Source organism: Notothenia rossii, assembly GCF_949606895.1.
Source record: "Notothenia rossii genome assembly, chromosome: 7".
Classification (NCBI taxonomy): Eukaryota; Metazoa; Chordata; class Actinopteri; order Perciformes; family Nototheniidae; genus Notothenia; species Notothenia rossii.
The window spans coordinates 25,965,229-25,981,851 of record NC_136905.1 but is presented as its reverse complement, the minus strand read 5'-3'; the positions used below and the strand labels follow the sequence as shown (position 1 = coordinate 25,981,851).

The window sequence follows — 16,623 nt, the reverse complement described above, 5'->3', positions numbered from 1 at the left end:
TTCAAAATAAACGCAAGACAAAAATAGAAGTGAGTGCATCATTAGGGATTATATAAGCGAATATTCTTGTGATCGCATGTAACATACTTCTTTATGCACGTTGAGGATGAAGATAATTGAATTACGCCATTTAACATGTTGGATAGTAAAAACAACTTGATTTGACTGAAAGAAAAATGCTTTCAGAATTAAGTGAAGTATTTCCCTCAGTTTGTGTACAAAGGCCGTGGCATTACAGTAAATATCTTCCTCTTCGGAGAGGGAGGCTAATTCAAACAACTATCAATTATTACATTTTATTGTTGTAACGTCACTTCGGTAAACTTCAACGGGTCCTAACTTCCGGTCACGCGTAGATATATTGAGGTTTCAAACTTCTCCCATCTCTTTCTCATGTCATGAGGGTATATTAACAACATTACATATTTTCCAAAACTAACGTGATGGAGTCAACAAAGTATCGACGAGTAAGTAGGCCTACCAGTAAAAATAAATGTTCAGTTACATTAAATAATGTACTGCCCTGAACAAAAGCTAACCCTTAACGTTAGTCAATCTTTGTTTCATTGATAATTTAAGGTGTGGTTGGTTACCCACTGATACTGACTAATTTATAGCGATTAGCGATGTAGCTACGTGGCTAGTAGCTAGCTAATGAGCTAAATGCTAAAATCAAAAATGATGGATAGATTACATTTCATATCATTTTTTTACGTTTCATTTACGTTGCCTTGCTTATATTTAAATCACTTTTTTAAATCATGCTGATAAAGTGTCAGTTGGCCTCTTTACCACTTCTGCCTTCTCACGAATTGAATCTGAATAGATTATACCAACTAACACATTGTTACATTTACCAATATAACTGGTTATTTATTTGTTAATGTAAAAAATCTCCTTTTGCCAACATGTGCTATAAGATGTTAGTGGTGTCACTTAAACAGCGCTAAACGTTTAAAGAAAAAACAAGCCATGCTAAAGTGCATGTGCTTCAAAAGTAAACCTTTCTGGAGAGTGTATTGTCAATAGTAATAAAATGTATATTTTTCTATATTCATTGTGTTGCCGATTGATTTCTAAATGCGCTCTATGTTTTACTTAATAGTGCAAAGCAGTCAGTCTTGTGCCATACACACCGAAGATCAGAAAAATGAAGATCAGAAAAATGCCATGTGAAGAGGCATCTGGGACTCGTCAGTGTAAGACAAGAACATTTCCCCTTAATAGAACTTTGCTTTACTCACTTTCTGAGGACTTTGTCTCACACTAGTTTAGATTTATTCAACGTTTTCATTCAGAATAAAAATCCTTCTAATTATATCCTTTCCAGCTCAAACCAACACACACTACAAGTAGCATGACTTAAAAAAACAAATGTCTGTAGAAGTGTTTACCAAAAATAAGGAGAGTAGTAATGGGGACTGCTTTGTTTTTTTTGTCAATGCCATTGATTGCAGTGTTGTCAAAGGCTCAGTTGCTGATGTCGGATATAGAGAAACTGCTGGACATGTGTAAGCCAACTGTGCAGAGAGAGGTACGTACATAATCCGTGTATCTACCATCCATTTGTTTTTCTTTATTAAACAAGTAAACGGAAGAACGTCTGAGAGGCCTTTTTGCTTTTTACCTTACTAAATGGTCAAATGGTCATTGGAGCGAGGGGCGGGTGAAACTCAAGTGATTTCAAAACAAAAGCACTAGTGTTCTTGGAACTGTGATAATATTATAAAAAAGGTGAATTTAGAGATCACAACGAAAACAGCCAAGACACATATTGAGCCCAGAAAATGAATGTTATTACGGGCTGTAAATATAATAAGCCTGTATCTAAAATGGACAACATTGTAAGGAGATTTAAACTATGCAGCGATTCTGCACTGCGGTCAACTCAGCCGTCTCTCGAGTTTGTTATTATTTTTTCTGCCATTAGTTCTTCTTGAGATTGACACTGTTGGACTTGGTACTAGTGAAACAACTCCCACAAGTACTATGAAGTACTTTTACTGTGTACTTTTTGAGTAATCCTCTGTCAATGTTCTCTCTTGAGTACAAGAATGCATGTGTCTTTGCTATTTTGAATAAGCGTTAAAACACCTTTCTTCCTGAGACTGATATTGCTGGACAGAGTATTTTAAGAGGATATGGTAGACATGATATCAGCAATACTTCCAGTCAGTACTCCAGCAGCAGCATTTTTACCCCTTGGAAGGTCTTTAGAGTCTGGTCTGGATAGCTGGTCACAACTATCCTTCAGCAAAGTGACAACCCTTGTGACTCTTGTTGGCCTCTTATGACAATGCTGTCTTTTAAATAGGATTATTTCTCTGCTGCTAGTTAGGGGTGGGCGATATTGAAAAATATATTATCACGATATTTTTCAAGCAGTATCATGATAGACGATATATATCACGATATTTTTTCATGTCGGTTATTACGGTTATTATGGTTATTTTTTTAATAGTACAACCCCCTACAAGGTAACAGAAACTAAAACAAAAAGGAGTAAAAGACCAAAATAGCATTTCAAGCTGGTTTTATTTCTGAAATGAATCCCTGAATGAACAATTCAACATTTTGATATGGCTTCAAGGCTCAGTTTCTCAGTATAAAAATGAACTTTCTGAGGTAGCACTAGCAGTGAACATCAATAAACATGAAAAGGATGGTAAAACATAACTAAGTAAAACATAAAACATCAATGAGGAAAAGTCAGTGCCAAACAATTAAAATGTAAATTTAGACTTGAAGTGCAATAAAAGACTTTAGCATAACTGAAGGGAAAAGCTATATAAATACCTTATTGATAAAATAAAATATAAGCCAACAGAATCAAACAAGACAATAAATAAAGTGCAATACTGTCTGAATCCTGACTAGACAGCTTTAGAGCATGTCTTTCACATCAGTTTATTTTTTTTATATTTAAAAAAAAAAAGATTTCAATTTTTTTTTTTATCACGATAGATACGATATCTCTGAAAAAGCATATGGTGGAGACCTAATATCGTCACGAAGATATATATCGTCATATCGCCCACCCCTACCGCTAGTTCATTCCTCTCAGATTCTTCCATCAGTCCCAGTCATTGCATGTCAGTCAATAGAGCAGGGGTGGGGAACCTCCGGCCTCCGGGCCGTATACAAGATCATTTGGTACGGCCCTCGAGGTAATTTATAAACACACGCAAAAAAGAAAAAAATTCAAGAAATCTAGACCGCAAAATAATTAAACAAGCGAGTGCCTGTTTTTCCTGGCCAAGGTCAGGGTCCTTGAACACAACACGAACGTGTCATCACGTGGTATATGTCTCGTCTGATATGCGTCTGACAGGGGTGTAGTTCTAACGGAGAGCACCAGAACGCGGCTCCGGACCGGGACTTCACAAATTGCAGTAACCATAAGGAGCCGTACACATGCCGCAGTTGTTTTGTGGCCATAGCCGTGGGAACATGTTTCAAATGGGGGGTGCTGTGGGGATCACATCCTCTAGGGGGGTCAGGGGGGAAGATTTTTTTTCAACATTATATAGTAAAATGCTTCAATCTGGTGCACTTTGAGCTGAATTGCCAGAGACTAGATCTAAGGGGTACAACTCTAAACACCCATATCGAAAAGATCGGTTTACATTTTAATAATCAAATAAGTGTGTGGACATAACCAATAACCTAACATAGCCAATAACAAGTAAATGTAACTTATTTTATTTTTGTTGTTCATTTATTTCTTATTTTACCAGTTAACATTTATTTATTTATGCATATTCTTTAATCTCTCCAGATGTAAACAATATTTCTGGTTTACTGTCCTATAGTATGCACTGGAATGATTTCAAACCTGTTTTAATTTATCCCAATAATTTTAAAGGTGTGCCTTGGAAATATTTGTTTACATAAATTGTTAACAAACCGTTTGAGACCCTCTGAGATAACTTAGACTAAAGGGAACTATCTAAACCAGGGGTCGGCAACCCCTGGCACCGCGTGCCAATGCTGGCACGCGGCACCGTAACCAGTGGCACACTAGGAATAAGTGGAATAAGTGTGCAATAATATTTAAATTGTATTTTCGGATCCTGAACGAGACCGCCGCCAGAGCGCGTCTACCTGCAGAAGGAAGCCATGCACGCAACGCAGCCCCGCTCTCTTAACTCCAGGTGACGTTCTGCCGCTTTCCTCCGTGGTGCAGTGCTGATCGTTTCACCACAGAGGAAAGCACTTCACAAATTGCAGTAGGCCTACCCATAAGGAGCTGTACAAATGCCGCAGTTTTTGCGTGGCTTTGTCTTTAGTTGAAAGCCCAGTGGCGATCTGCTCATCGAAATAATATGCTACAAATTTGGGGCGGACTGGCCATCTGTGTGTTCTGTTGAACTTTCCTGTCGGCTCCCAGACCGTAGTCGAGGAGGGCAGAAGCAACAAGCTTCAGGTTCAATAACCCACTTTAGCTTAAATGACTGGAGAGAGGCGAGCTCTTGGGAGGCCGTTGCATTTATTTAGCTGTTCTTCTGTTTCACAAAATACATCACAGACCTCTGTTTTTCTGCTTCCTCGTTTCACTTCCAGAAACATACACACGTTCCCTCACTGTCGCTCTGCCAACCACACACACACATGCACAAGCCACACCCCTCTCTCTCTCTCTCTCTCTCTTAAAGGGACAGCGATCCCATCTCACTCTGCATGACCCTAATATCATAACATGTGTGTTCTGGAGAATCACAGAACGGACGATTGTCCTTAGTATTATGCCGTTTAAACCAATTATTGAAATGTGGTAAATGTGTAAGTTTCGTTGACAGGTCCACACACTGCTTCCCCGCAGCGAGGCTTCCCACCCCCCCGTTGATAATTCTCGATAGTCGGCACGCTGATAATTTTTTTTTTTAAATGGCACTTCATATCAAAAAGGTTGCCGACCCCTGATCTAAACACTCAGTCCTTTACCTCACTGAGCCTCTCAGTCTGTCTGGCTATCAGTCCTGTCCAGACAGCTGATATCTGTCCTGTGTGTGAGCTGCGGGCGCCTGATAAGCCAACATCGCCCACTTTCATCGTACAGGGCAAATGGAAACTGTAACCGGGGTGAAAAGGGTGTTATCTTTACTTAATTATGAATGTTATTACATCAGGGCTGAAAATTCGTTTTTTTGTATTATATTTCCATTTAATCTTGTGGACGTGAAGATTCCCTGTCCTCCATCAGGGGGTGCTGCAGCACCCTCAGCACCCTTACTTCCCACGGCCCTGTTTGTGGCTGTGTCTTTAGTTGAAAGCCCAGTGGCGATCTGTTCATCTGTCATACTGATCATACAGTCAATAACTTTGTTGTTATTAGCATCTGGTTAGCTAGCTATGCTAACGAATATAAGAAGCTTTTTCTCCAACCAGTGAGGTAAAGGCACATCTTTATATGATCATTATAGTTATAAAAAATAAGAGAATAAAGTAAACCGGTATAAAATACTAATATGACAGTAAAAAAAAGTTATTATTAAAAATAAAAAAATCCCCCCCCCCCCACTTAAATCATGTCCACATTGATATGAAACTAAATACATTTGCACACATCTTGTGTCCATATATTTCTGTTTTGGTGGTCATGCCACGGTGCATGCATGCGCGGGTCATGGTCAAATATCTGGATTAAGAGGTTGCTTTTTCTTTGCACAGCATGAAAGAAAGGCGAAATGAATGGGCTGTGATTTTAGTTTTTTAAGCAGACGTTGAGTTCAATAATTTGTACGGCCCTCGGAGGATGTTGTAAAAATTGAAATGGCCCTTGAGAGGAAAAAGGTTCCCCACCCCTGCAATAGAGCTTCGAAAAATGTGTCCAATTCAAAATAAAAAAATAAATAAAAAAATTGTGAGTCAAGCCAGAGCTAAATGATAGATTGTTTGATTGTGATTACAAGGTGAGAGAAAATAAATCCACATCCTCCTGCTAAACGTATTTTATTTACTTGTCCATGTTATACTACTTACTCGTATTACAACATTTGCATGTTGAACTACATGCTGGATATCATCCCCAGCCTCAAGGAAATACAATAAAATAAATGTATTACTCATTTTAAAAAATTGATACAAATGTATACATTAATAATGTTGTGTGCAAACATTTCAAATTTAAGTAAAAAAGGAAAACAAGTTTACTTTTGAAATGATTTCTCACAAAAACTTCTAAATTATAGTAAATTATTAAAAAAGGTTTGGTCAATATATATTTTTCTGCCTAAAATAGTTGAAATTGAACGTAAACTATATCAAACACCACATCCATGACAATTAACCAATTTTTGCCCGCTATTTAAATTGACTTTGGTTGAAGTTAGTGTGTATTTTTTCAAGCACCACAAGATTCATAGTTTACAAAGTACAATTCTGAGCCATTGATTGTGTAATTTCTCCAAACACATACAGTAGAAATGCCCGTTTTGAAGCCTTAAAATGGTGCAGGAAAAATACTTTACAGTTAAGAGAAGAAAAAAAAGGAAAGAAAAAATTGTTATAATGGGTGATGTAACATTAATGACAGACATAATGAGGTCCTTGGCACTCAGACTCTAGAGTGGTCATTTTGTGATCATGGGGCATCAACCTTACAGCATCAGGACAATATCATATGGAGTCAGACACTGGAAGTGTGCTGGAGGCGTTGACTGGGACTGATGGAAGGATAAGGCTGAAGAATCTGCGAGGAACGAACTAGTGGCTGAGAAATAATCATATATTAAAAGACAGCAGCTTCATAAGAGGCCAACTGTGTGACAGATGTGTCACTTTGCTGAAGGGTAGTTGTGACCAGCTATCCAGGCCAGACTCTAAAGACTTTCCAAGGTGTAAGAATGCTGCTGCTGGAGTACTGACTGGAAGTATTGATGATATCATGTCCACCATCCTCTTAAAATACTATGTCCAGCAATATCAGTCTCAGGAAGAAATGTTTTGTAATGCTTATTAAAAGAAAAACATGCATTCTTGTTCTCAGGAGGGGACATTGACAGAGGATTACTGGAAAAGTAAACAGTAAGTACTTCATAGTACTTGTGGGGTATAGTTTCACTGAGTCCAACAGGATCAATCTCACGAAGAACTAATGGCAACAAAAAAGAATTCCCTCATCAAACTTAGCAGAAGTGGCTTGATTTTGTTCTCAGCAGGGGACTTAGACAGAGTATTTCTCAAAAAATACACAGTAAAAGTACTTCAATGTATTGTTAGTAGTAGGCTAACTAATACAAAGTCAAACAGTATCAATTTCATTAAGAACTAATGGTAAAATTATATTTGTATCATTCATCAAAGATAGCAGAGGATTACTCACAAAGTACACAGTAAAAGTACGTCATTTTATTTCTGGTAGAAGTCAAACTAGTACCGAGTCCAAGAGTGTCAGTTTTATTAAGAGCTTGTGGTAAATAATATTTGTATCACTCATTGAATATAGCAGGACAAAAAATGAAGAGCTGCTGATTTGAAAAAACAAACTCGAGAGACGGCTGAGTTGACCACAGTGCAGAGTCGCAGCATAGTTTAAATCTCCTTACAATGTTGTCCATTTTAGATACAGGCTTATTATATTTACAGCCCTTAATAACATTACTTTTATGGGCTCAAAACGTGTCTTGGCTGTTTTTGTTGTGGTCGCTAAATTCACCTTGTTTATAATATTATCACAGTTCCAAGCAAACGAGTGCTTTAGTTTTTTTAAATCTCTGTACTATACCCCACTGACATCGCAGCTCTTGTGTTAAGGGCCGAGAAGAGAGGTGTTTAATTCATTCCATCCGATTTTTAAAGCACAAAATGAAACAGATAGGACTATTACACGCATTCAATACTGAGGTTAGAAGTGGTCAGGATACATGACTTTCCTACAGTTGCATAGCAACACAGTTAATATGCCCTCTTAGCTACAGCCGGAGATGTAAACTGAATTACTTTCAATATAGTTTTCAGTTAACATAAAGTAGAAGCCGCTTTTAACATTTTAAATTGTTTCTGTTCACAGTAATCCACCCAGCTTCTGTTACATTGTTTGCCATCAAAGTGATCAAGCTTTAAGCATTTATTCTCTTGACCATTTTCAAGAAGTACAAGAGGGGCCAACCCTTAAAAATGTCCCCAAATCTTTGGTTAGAAAGCATATACATATTTTCGCTTTTTTCTTTGCATTGTGTTACGCTTTCGGAGCTGATTTTCGGCAAGATGATTTACAACTGCCTCACAGCACGAACACTTGTCGCTGTATTTTTTTAGGTTCTGGTTGTGGCCATTTTCCCAACCTCAGTTTCACCTACAAAGGTTCAGTTATTTCTCCAACATTCCTGAAATTGCTGAATCCCTCGCCAAAATATGAGAGGTCTGTTCCTTATTCAGAGTTCTTGAACCAGGCTAGCAAAATACTCTGTTTAGCTCCTTTACTGTACCACTGAACAAATATTCCTCTATCATCCAATAACATCTGGATTTTGTCTTCTGTTGGAAAGGTTACAATTGCTATTCGTTCCCAGAATGAATAACTCGGCAGTAGTCACAGTTATTTATCATCAGAAACATGACACTGAGATGTAAACACTCATTTTCAAACGCAATGGTAAACCTTGAAGTAAACATATTTGCATGGACTTTGACAATTATACTTTTTTAACGTATCAAACATACAATAATATGCTCTACTAATTTATTTGAATCTGGAACAAATGTAAGTCTTTCCACTCTTCCAATAATCACCAACTCTGGTTTGAGAGAATGAAATAGAAACTAAATAAGTAACAAATATAAAAAAGAAGTAACCACCGACTTTACCCTGGTTACCTGCATGTTTGTGAAAAAAACAATTAACGGAAAGTACTTTAATAATAAAGTATATCACCTTTTTTAAGTTGGTTTTCCACATTTAAAAAAGTATGTTTATCAGTGTATAAATATTCTTTCTACCAGGAAGTATGCAAGCACACACATGCACGTTGACACATCATTCTCTCTGGATTTACCATGACCTTGTTATTGTTTTATGTGCTCGGGAAGCCGTGCACAGCGTGATCCAGTGTGCATGTTGTTGTTGTGACAGATTCAGCAGGGGTGTCCGGCCAGCAGCGTGGTGAAGGACGGAGAGACCTTGGTCATAGAGGGCTCCAGGTTTCAGAGTGCGGCCAGCAAGGAGGACCTGATGAGGCTGAGAGAACGCGGGCCGCCACCTGAGTGATGGCTACCTTAGTGGTTTCATCACACAAAGTCAACAAGGTTAAACCACTGGCAGAGGTAACAATGGCAGACGGAGAGCCAGCGAGTGACGTGACCGATGGGGGAAAAGCTTACAACTGACATGTGTAGCTCTTTACAACAGAGATGCTATATAGAGGATGTACAGCATTTTACAGTAGATAAACGGTCCTGTTGTTCCAAAATTTTAGACATTGTTCATTTTCACATATTTGGCCTTAGTTTGAAAGATTTAATTGTCATATTTGGCCCAAAGTTTGCTATCCAGAATATGGATATACAGTTTACGTTGAGTGTTGTATTTATGACAGTGCTACGGTATGTAAGAGGGGATATAAAGCTGGAAGCCATTGTTTAGGCTAATGCTTATATCTTTGCATAATTTATTTTACTTCTGTTAGCCTTTTCCACCCCAGCATAGCACATTCTGCAGCTTCAGCAGTGTTCAGGGAAGGAACAGTAGCTCACTGGCATTCAATACAGTAAATGTGTTTATTTCATTTAGCATTGTTGTTGCATTAACTATAGTGTGGGTTTTGCACACATGAAATGTCCTGTTTACAACAACACAGTGTGTAGGTAAGATAGGGACATGGCTTTCTGTGATTACACAGAGCTGTTCAGCGTCCTTCTTGTTTCCACTCTGTTGTAGATCACCTTGCTTCCTAAAAGCACCTGCACTGCTGTTGTTATAGGAACTTTTCACAGCGCGCACTGCTTTTTACTCCAGTTTGCCTGAAGAAAAACAGTCCAATAAATACATTTGACAGTGCTATACTTTGGTACCCGAAGGTGTTGTAATTGAATAACCCATAAACAAAGTTCACTGCAAGAAAGGATGATTATGACAGTGCACTCTCTCTCTTTAAGATGTTCCGCTTCCTCAATCCATTTACGGGACTTTTTTTCTGAAAGGTTTATAGATAATTTTTCTGGTGTCTTTACCCCTCTTGATCTTTGTGGTGAAACATTACAGTATAGCATAGATTTATGGTACTAAATGTTGAATGTCATATTCTAAATATTGGAACATTGCTGTATCAGCTCTAAAGGGGAATATCAAATACTTGGTCACGGCATAATTATTCACGGCATCTTTTCTACCATACTTTAAATACCTTTTAAATACTATATCTAAATTCTAGTGCTGTTGGAGGTTTACAGCAAATGCCTGTTTTGTAACAGTTGATCTGATTGCGTCAAGGGAAGCAAAGTGAGACTTTGTTCTCATCAGCTCTTTATCACCATGTGATAGCTCTAAAGGTGGAGTTTTGTGGTGCCATAGCCGAGTAAAGTGTCATCGTTATCACAGTCAGCTTCATTTTGTTAACCTCACACATAAGTGGAATTTGTGGTTGCGCCATTAGTTTGTTAACATAGAATTAAACATAAAAATCATTGTGACGAAATAAATCCTTGATGTTGACGTACAAAATAATTAGTATCGCTCAGAAAGTAGGCTGTTAAGTTCTGAAGTGAACAGACGAGACCTGCCTGTAGATTACCAAGTGTCAGAGCATCAATGTAACCAATTAACAAACTCCCAATTAAAATGTCTGCTGAACGATTAAACCCAGAAGTTTACCAAGCATTAACATACAAAACAGGGCGACATAATATATGCAAATAAGATCATTATTATGCATGTGCTAGTTCAGTGCTCAAATGAAGTCCTTGTATGGAGCACTCGGGATGTGTTTGCAAACATGAGCACTATGACAACATATTACGGACATAATGGTCACTTGAAAATGTGTTATACATTTGGCTGTAAGATATATCAGTTCACACAGACAGCTTGAATCCAATTAAGTAACCATTCAAAACTATATTGAGAAATCCCCTCTTATTAGGGCTTGATAATGAATTGTTTGGACTTCTAATGTGAGTCACACTAAACACCAACACTTGCATTCCGAATCAGGCCAAGTGCTAGTAAAAGACGAAAGCATTGAGCAGATGCTGAATTAGTAATGGCAGAAGTTGCAGATTGACTGTGTTGATTGTCATGTTTTTGTCCGAAAGTGCTGCATGAATTATTTATGTCACAGCGCATGTAATTAGATGTTGATGGGAAAAGACTGGACCGGGAAAACAAGAGCGCTTGCTCGTCTTTGGAAATGATTAATCAGTCTCTTGGTTCTTTATCCTTTTTGACAATGTTAGGACTTTTGACCCTCTTCTTCAAACTGAAAGCGGCTTTCTCTTCACGGCAGCTCATAGAAGTTGACACTCCTGGAACTGGTTGGTATGTTTTTAGTTCACGATTTCACTTTTTGATGTAAAAATCTGCTACACATACACTGATGGAAGACAGATGCACTCTATGATCAATTTCAACCAGAAGAGGGTGCTATTTCTTTGTTATTTTATTCAGTCCCGGGCATTAGGCACTCTAGTGATTACAATGCACGGCAATAAGTCGTTCAAAGGCATATGCAACTTGTTGTAGAGAGTGGCTGAAGGTTGGACTTTTACCAAGCTGTCTTTTCCTACCTTGTAAAACCTTGAGTTAAGACATTATAAAATTAGTAGGTACAGTACAGACATGCAGAACATACTCACCTTTGTGTCTTGGAAAAGTAGACCATATTCTCCTGTTATTAATGTATGTATGGATGGTGGGGTCGCAGTATACCCTTTATGATCCCTTCCTCTGCAATATAACACAACCGCACTACTGCAGTTAAAGTTAGGATCAGTGATGCCAGTAGTAGGCCCATAAATCACACTGCTGTCTCAGAGTTGTTTCACACTGCTGAACTAAACTGCACCAACACAAATTACACCTCCAGTACAGTAGACATAACTCAAGCATTTCTCTCTGAGCATTTCAAAACACTGGGGATGTTTGACAGCCGTGGATTGCCGCGATGTGTTTGAGTCTTATCGCCGATCAATTGTGTGTCAAGCTGCACTGGGAAGAAAGGCGTAATAAACTTTTGTTGGAGTAGTGTTCTTTTTTTTTCCGGCCTGGATTTGGACAAACACTTGATGATAGAAAGGCAAGAACAAACAGTGTATTGCACACTGAGCTTTGTGCGAGATGGTTATCCTGAAAGCACTGTTTGTATTTGCATGTAGAGTTCACCAGACCTCCGTTGGTCGGAGCATTCTTGGCAACCCACAGGTTTTTTTTCATATTGTGCTTCAAAAGTGTTCCCAAGAAAAGTGCACTCGCCTGTTTACTGATTTAATAAAGACCCTGAAACTGTGCCATGCAATCAAGGACTGGCCTTCTTTAGAAAGCACAGAGGTCAGCCATATCCAAGGCCCCTGGATATGTGTTGGTACAGCAGAGGGCTTCCCTGTAGACTGAATGAGCCGAGCTGCAGCAGGGCATCCAAGGCCCTTCCTTTGTTTTTGCTAAGCCAATTAGAGAGCGATAGCATCTGCTATGAAAGGAGAACAATGGCTTGTTCATTGCGTGTTTGACTCCTCCAGTATATGTGTGTGTTAATATGAATACAGATTGTGTGTGTGTGTGACTGTAGGCTACTTAGTAAATATGTGTGTTTCTGTAGCTACAGCATATGAGCATGTGTGTGTATGTGTTTTGAATGGTAATAAGATAAAGCGAAGCATTGCATAGAGCAGGGGAGAGGACATGAGAAAACAACTGCCTGCAAAGTATGACAGACAGCATATGGCTTCATCTGGTGTGCTTTAGCTAAGCCCACACACACACACACACTCACACTCAAACACACACACACACACACACACACACACACACACACACACACACACACACACACACACACACACACACACACACACACACACACACACACAGACACAGACACAGACACACACACACACAGCAAATCACCAGGGAGGAAAATATAAATTAGGAAGACTTCCTGCATTTATGCGCTGAGGCACATACAATCCTTGTAATTAAAAAGTCACTGGCTTGACTGACACTCATGCACACACTGCACGGTTTTCATCCTCGCTCCAACTTCTGTGAAACTTTTTGACAGGAAGTGCGGTGGGATGATTTCACAGTAGGGCATAACACTCCATCTCTCTCTCCAAAGGACCTGAAGGTCATTAACCCCTACCTGCTGCTGTCGGAGCTGTGCAGAGTTTGATGACTCTTCTTTTCCTGCTAAGGAGTGAGAAGCGAGTGGTGTGTGTGTGTGTGTGTGTGTGTGTGTGTGTGTGTGTGTGTGTGTGTGTGTGTGTGTGTGTGTGTGTGTGTGTGTGTGTGTGTGTGTGTGTGTGTGTGTGTGTGTGTGTGTGTGTGTGTGTGTGTGTGTGTGTGTGTGTGTGTGTGTGTGTGTGTGTGTGTGTGTGTGTGTGTGTGTGTGTGTGTGTGTGTGTGTGTGTGTGTGTGTGTGTGTGTGTGTGTGTGTGTGTGTGTGTGTGTGTGGCAGAGCTTGCTAGCACCCCTGGCTTGGCCAGCCGGCTCCACCATATGGCCACATTTATCATGTATCTCGCTATTCATTAAGACTGCCCTTGCTGGCTGCACAATCGCTGCTGGGGGCCTCCACCTCACCTCCGCGGACGACTGATTGCAGTCCACTGTAATTTTGGGTGTGACTGCTGCAAAATTACATGTGGCCGGACAAGCATGTACCAAAGGTTATTTTGCTTCACAGGAGGCCCAATTTTGTTGATCTAAAATGCGGATTGAATTCAGTTATACGTAATAATGATATAAAAGCTCATTGCCCAAATATGTAATTAGTGCTTTTAAAGCTCTGCAAGGATTCAAAGATCAAGTGTCTGTGGAGAGGCTCCCACAGTGTGCAGTTCTCCTGCACTGTGGGAGATGTCTTTAGAACTAAGCAAACAGAACTATCAGTATTATCTGACCCATTGCTTCACTGAATGCAATAGAAGAAAAAAGCTGTATTTTTTTTACAAGAGATGAAACTGTTGGTGTGTACAGCTATAAGTACAAATCAGCAGCAAGTGTATGATTAACAGAAGTCTATTTCATAGGCATGTTTTATGCTTATACAGCTACATTCAGTCAACAATGTATGGCAGACCACATCAACAATATTTACTAAGCAACAAGACAGAAAATATATGTTTTTAAATGCTGCTTGTTTCCAATTTCCACTGTGTGAGGAACGCATCAAAACCTTCTGTAGTTTGAAACCATTTCTTGCTTCATATAAAGAGAAGAATTTACAAATAGACATGATGTACCAATGAATGTTTTCCTGCGTCAACTACAAATAGTTCTCTGATTAACATACCAGTCTCGTTTCCTGAGCTAACGGCGGCGGCGCAAAATAATTACCTGAGCGTGGGATCTTTTGATCTGCTCTCCGCGCCGTGTGTCAGACTGTATTTGCATGAAGCACACATCATCTTTCACTTCCTGAACCTGGTTGTGTTCATGTTGTTAGAATTTGTAACTCTACTCCTCCTGCTTAGAGACAGAGAAGTAAAATAGGGCTCTCTGATATCCCAAAGTGAGCTCTTACCATCAAACCAGAGAACAGAAACACACACTTCTCACCCATAAAACTAAATTAACTTGAATTTCCTAATGTGGTTATTTGTTTCCCTATATTTTAAACAAAATATACTGCTGTCAACCTTGATAAGATCTGATATTCTCTTGTACTTTTTTTCTTTCCTTTTTATGTCTGTACCCTTCAACCTTTTCTTGCCTTTTCTGGATGTGCAGAGATTATTATTCTTTGTGAAAGTGTACCAGACAAAGCAGGTGAGGAAGTCAAACCTATCATGGCTCCAATATTTACTTGTTGAGCTAGCATCTGCTGACATCCTTGCCTCACTGGCAGCCCTCTTTAAATTATATAGTAAAACAATTTCTGGTAGTAAATAATTCAAGAAACTAAGGCTTATCTTAAGATCTTGATGGATGTGCTGTGCTTGTGACGAGTCCATTGGATGGACCAATTAGACGGCTAGTTCTAATGGGAACAGGAGGTGGAGACAGATTTATTTACCAACATGATAGGCTAATGAGGTCTTGGCCAAATCTGACTGGTTTAAGTGAGGCAGGAAATTGAGATGAGGCTGGACAACATTTCTAAATAAACAGAAAGGTGTTCTGTCCTTCTATATAAAGTGCACACTATTTCCAACCCTCCATTTCATGTTATAGTCATATTTGAATATGAGCTCTTTAAAGTCCCCAACAAACTACAACAGCAAATTTTGGGTAAAAAAAATTGAATTGTACTCGTGAATATACAGTAAGAGGAATAATAAAATATAATCTCTGAGAATATAAAGTCATATATTTATGAGAAAAGGGACTAATTCGTTTTATTTTGCAAGGGGATATATATAAAGTATGCTCTGATTGCATGACCTAATCATTTCATACCTTGTAATCTGAATTTACAATACAGTTGTGTCGGGTTTTTTTCTTGTAAATGTCTAAATTAAATCTCAGAAATTTCTATATTTGTCCATCTTCCTCAGCTCCATCATTTTATTGGATTTGTTTTTTACTTATAACGTTTACAACATTCCGTCCCCAACATGGCATATAAATGATAGAAATACCACAATGGGATTTGTTAATCTACGTTCATGTTTTATTTAGGTTACGAAAAGTTACGGCATTTCCTGTTTCTGCTGGAGTGAAGGGGGTTTGTTCCAAAGCTTGCCGCTGTATTTACACCCTCTATCAGATAGAAGGGGACTTCATTCAGCGTGACCACAGACAGAGTTCACTCCATCTGGGTAGGGTGTGGTTTGGGCTCGGGCCTTAGTTGGTATGTTCTGCAGGACTGTACCACCCTGTGCATCTTGTGTTGGGACTATAAGGCCAGCTGTTGTTTCAGTGTGTCCCTGTTAAGCATCAAAAACATCAAACGGCTAGCGTGACTAAACCGCACAGAGGAAACGCGGACGGATGTTGTTCCCGTCATTTTTATCTCAGGAAGAATCCTCTGCATTTCTCCCACACTGTGTAACACTCTTGATTTTCTCTCACCCTGCCTGTCCGTCCTTTCTCTGTCTCTTCTTGACGGTTTGACAGCAGTGTGACAGCGAGGAAGAGACGTCTTCAGTGGGGGTGGGGGTTGGGGTGTCAGCAGGAGTGAGATGTTTGTCTTGCCACCACTGATTGCTCTGTGTGTGGGTGTGTCTCCATGCTTGTGTGAATTTGATGCTTGTGTCTGGATACTTGAGGAGTGTGTATGTGCGCAATGTTTTGTTGTGTTACATTTTGCATTGCATTTGATTTATTTGTCTTTCGAAGAAGGCAGTGTTGAAAGCAACTCAGAGGGAAGTAGTAGTTATTTTTTAAGGTTATACTATGTTAAATAAAACAATGACAAAATATGCTAAGATTTGTCGAGGTTGAATAGCTTTTATTTATAGGCAAAATCCCTATTTGGAGAATGCTACATAATATATAAGATAACATAAGAAGTACTTTATTGATCCCAA

General features: G+C 39.1%; 1 protein-coding gene across 1 annotated transcript; it reads left to right on the top strand.

The window, feature by feature from the left end:
- The first annotated feature begins 339 nt into the window (after nucleotides 1–339).
- LOC307013969 (uncharacterized protein) lies at nucleotides 340–10,321 on the top strand. Its single transcript, XM_079641620.1, has 4 exons — nucleotides 340–467; nucleotides 1,106–1,199; nucleotides 1,458–1,534; nucleotides 9,074–10,321. Exons 1-4 carry the CDS (start codon nucleotides 444–446, stop codon nucleotides 9,206–9,208), a joined length of 330 nt encoding a protein of 109 aa, XP_079497746.1. The 5' UTR covers nucleotides 340–443; the 3' UTR covers nucleotides 9,209–10,321.
- The last annotated feature ends 6,302 nt before the right edge of the window (nucleotides 10,322–16,623 follow it).

Excerpts from the sequence above, each read along its gene's own strand:
- LOC307013969 (XM_079641620.1), top strand. The coding sequence starts at position 444 with ATGGAGTCAACAAAGTATCGACGA. Across the intron at positions 468-1,105 it reads AGTCAACAAAGTATCGACGA|TGCAAAGCAGTCAGTCTTGT; the intron begins GTAAGTAGGCCT and ends TTTACTTAATAG. Across the intron at positions 1,200-1,457 it reads GGCATCTGGGACTCGTCAGT|TGTTGTCAAAGGCTCAGTTG; the intron begins GTAAGACAAGAA and ends CATTGATTGCAG.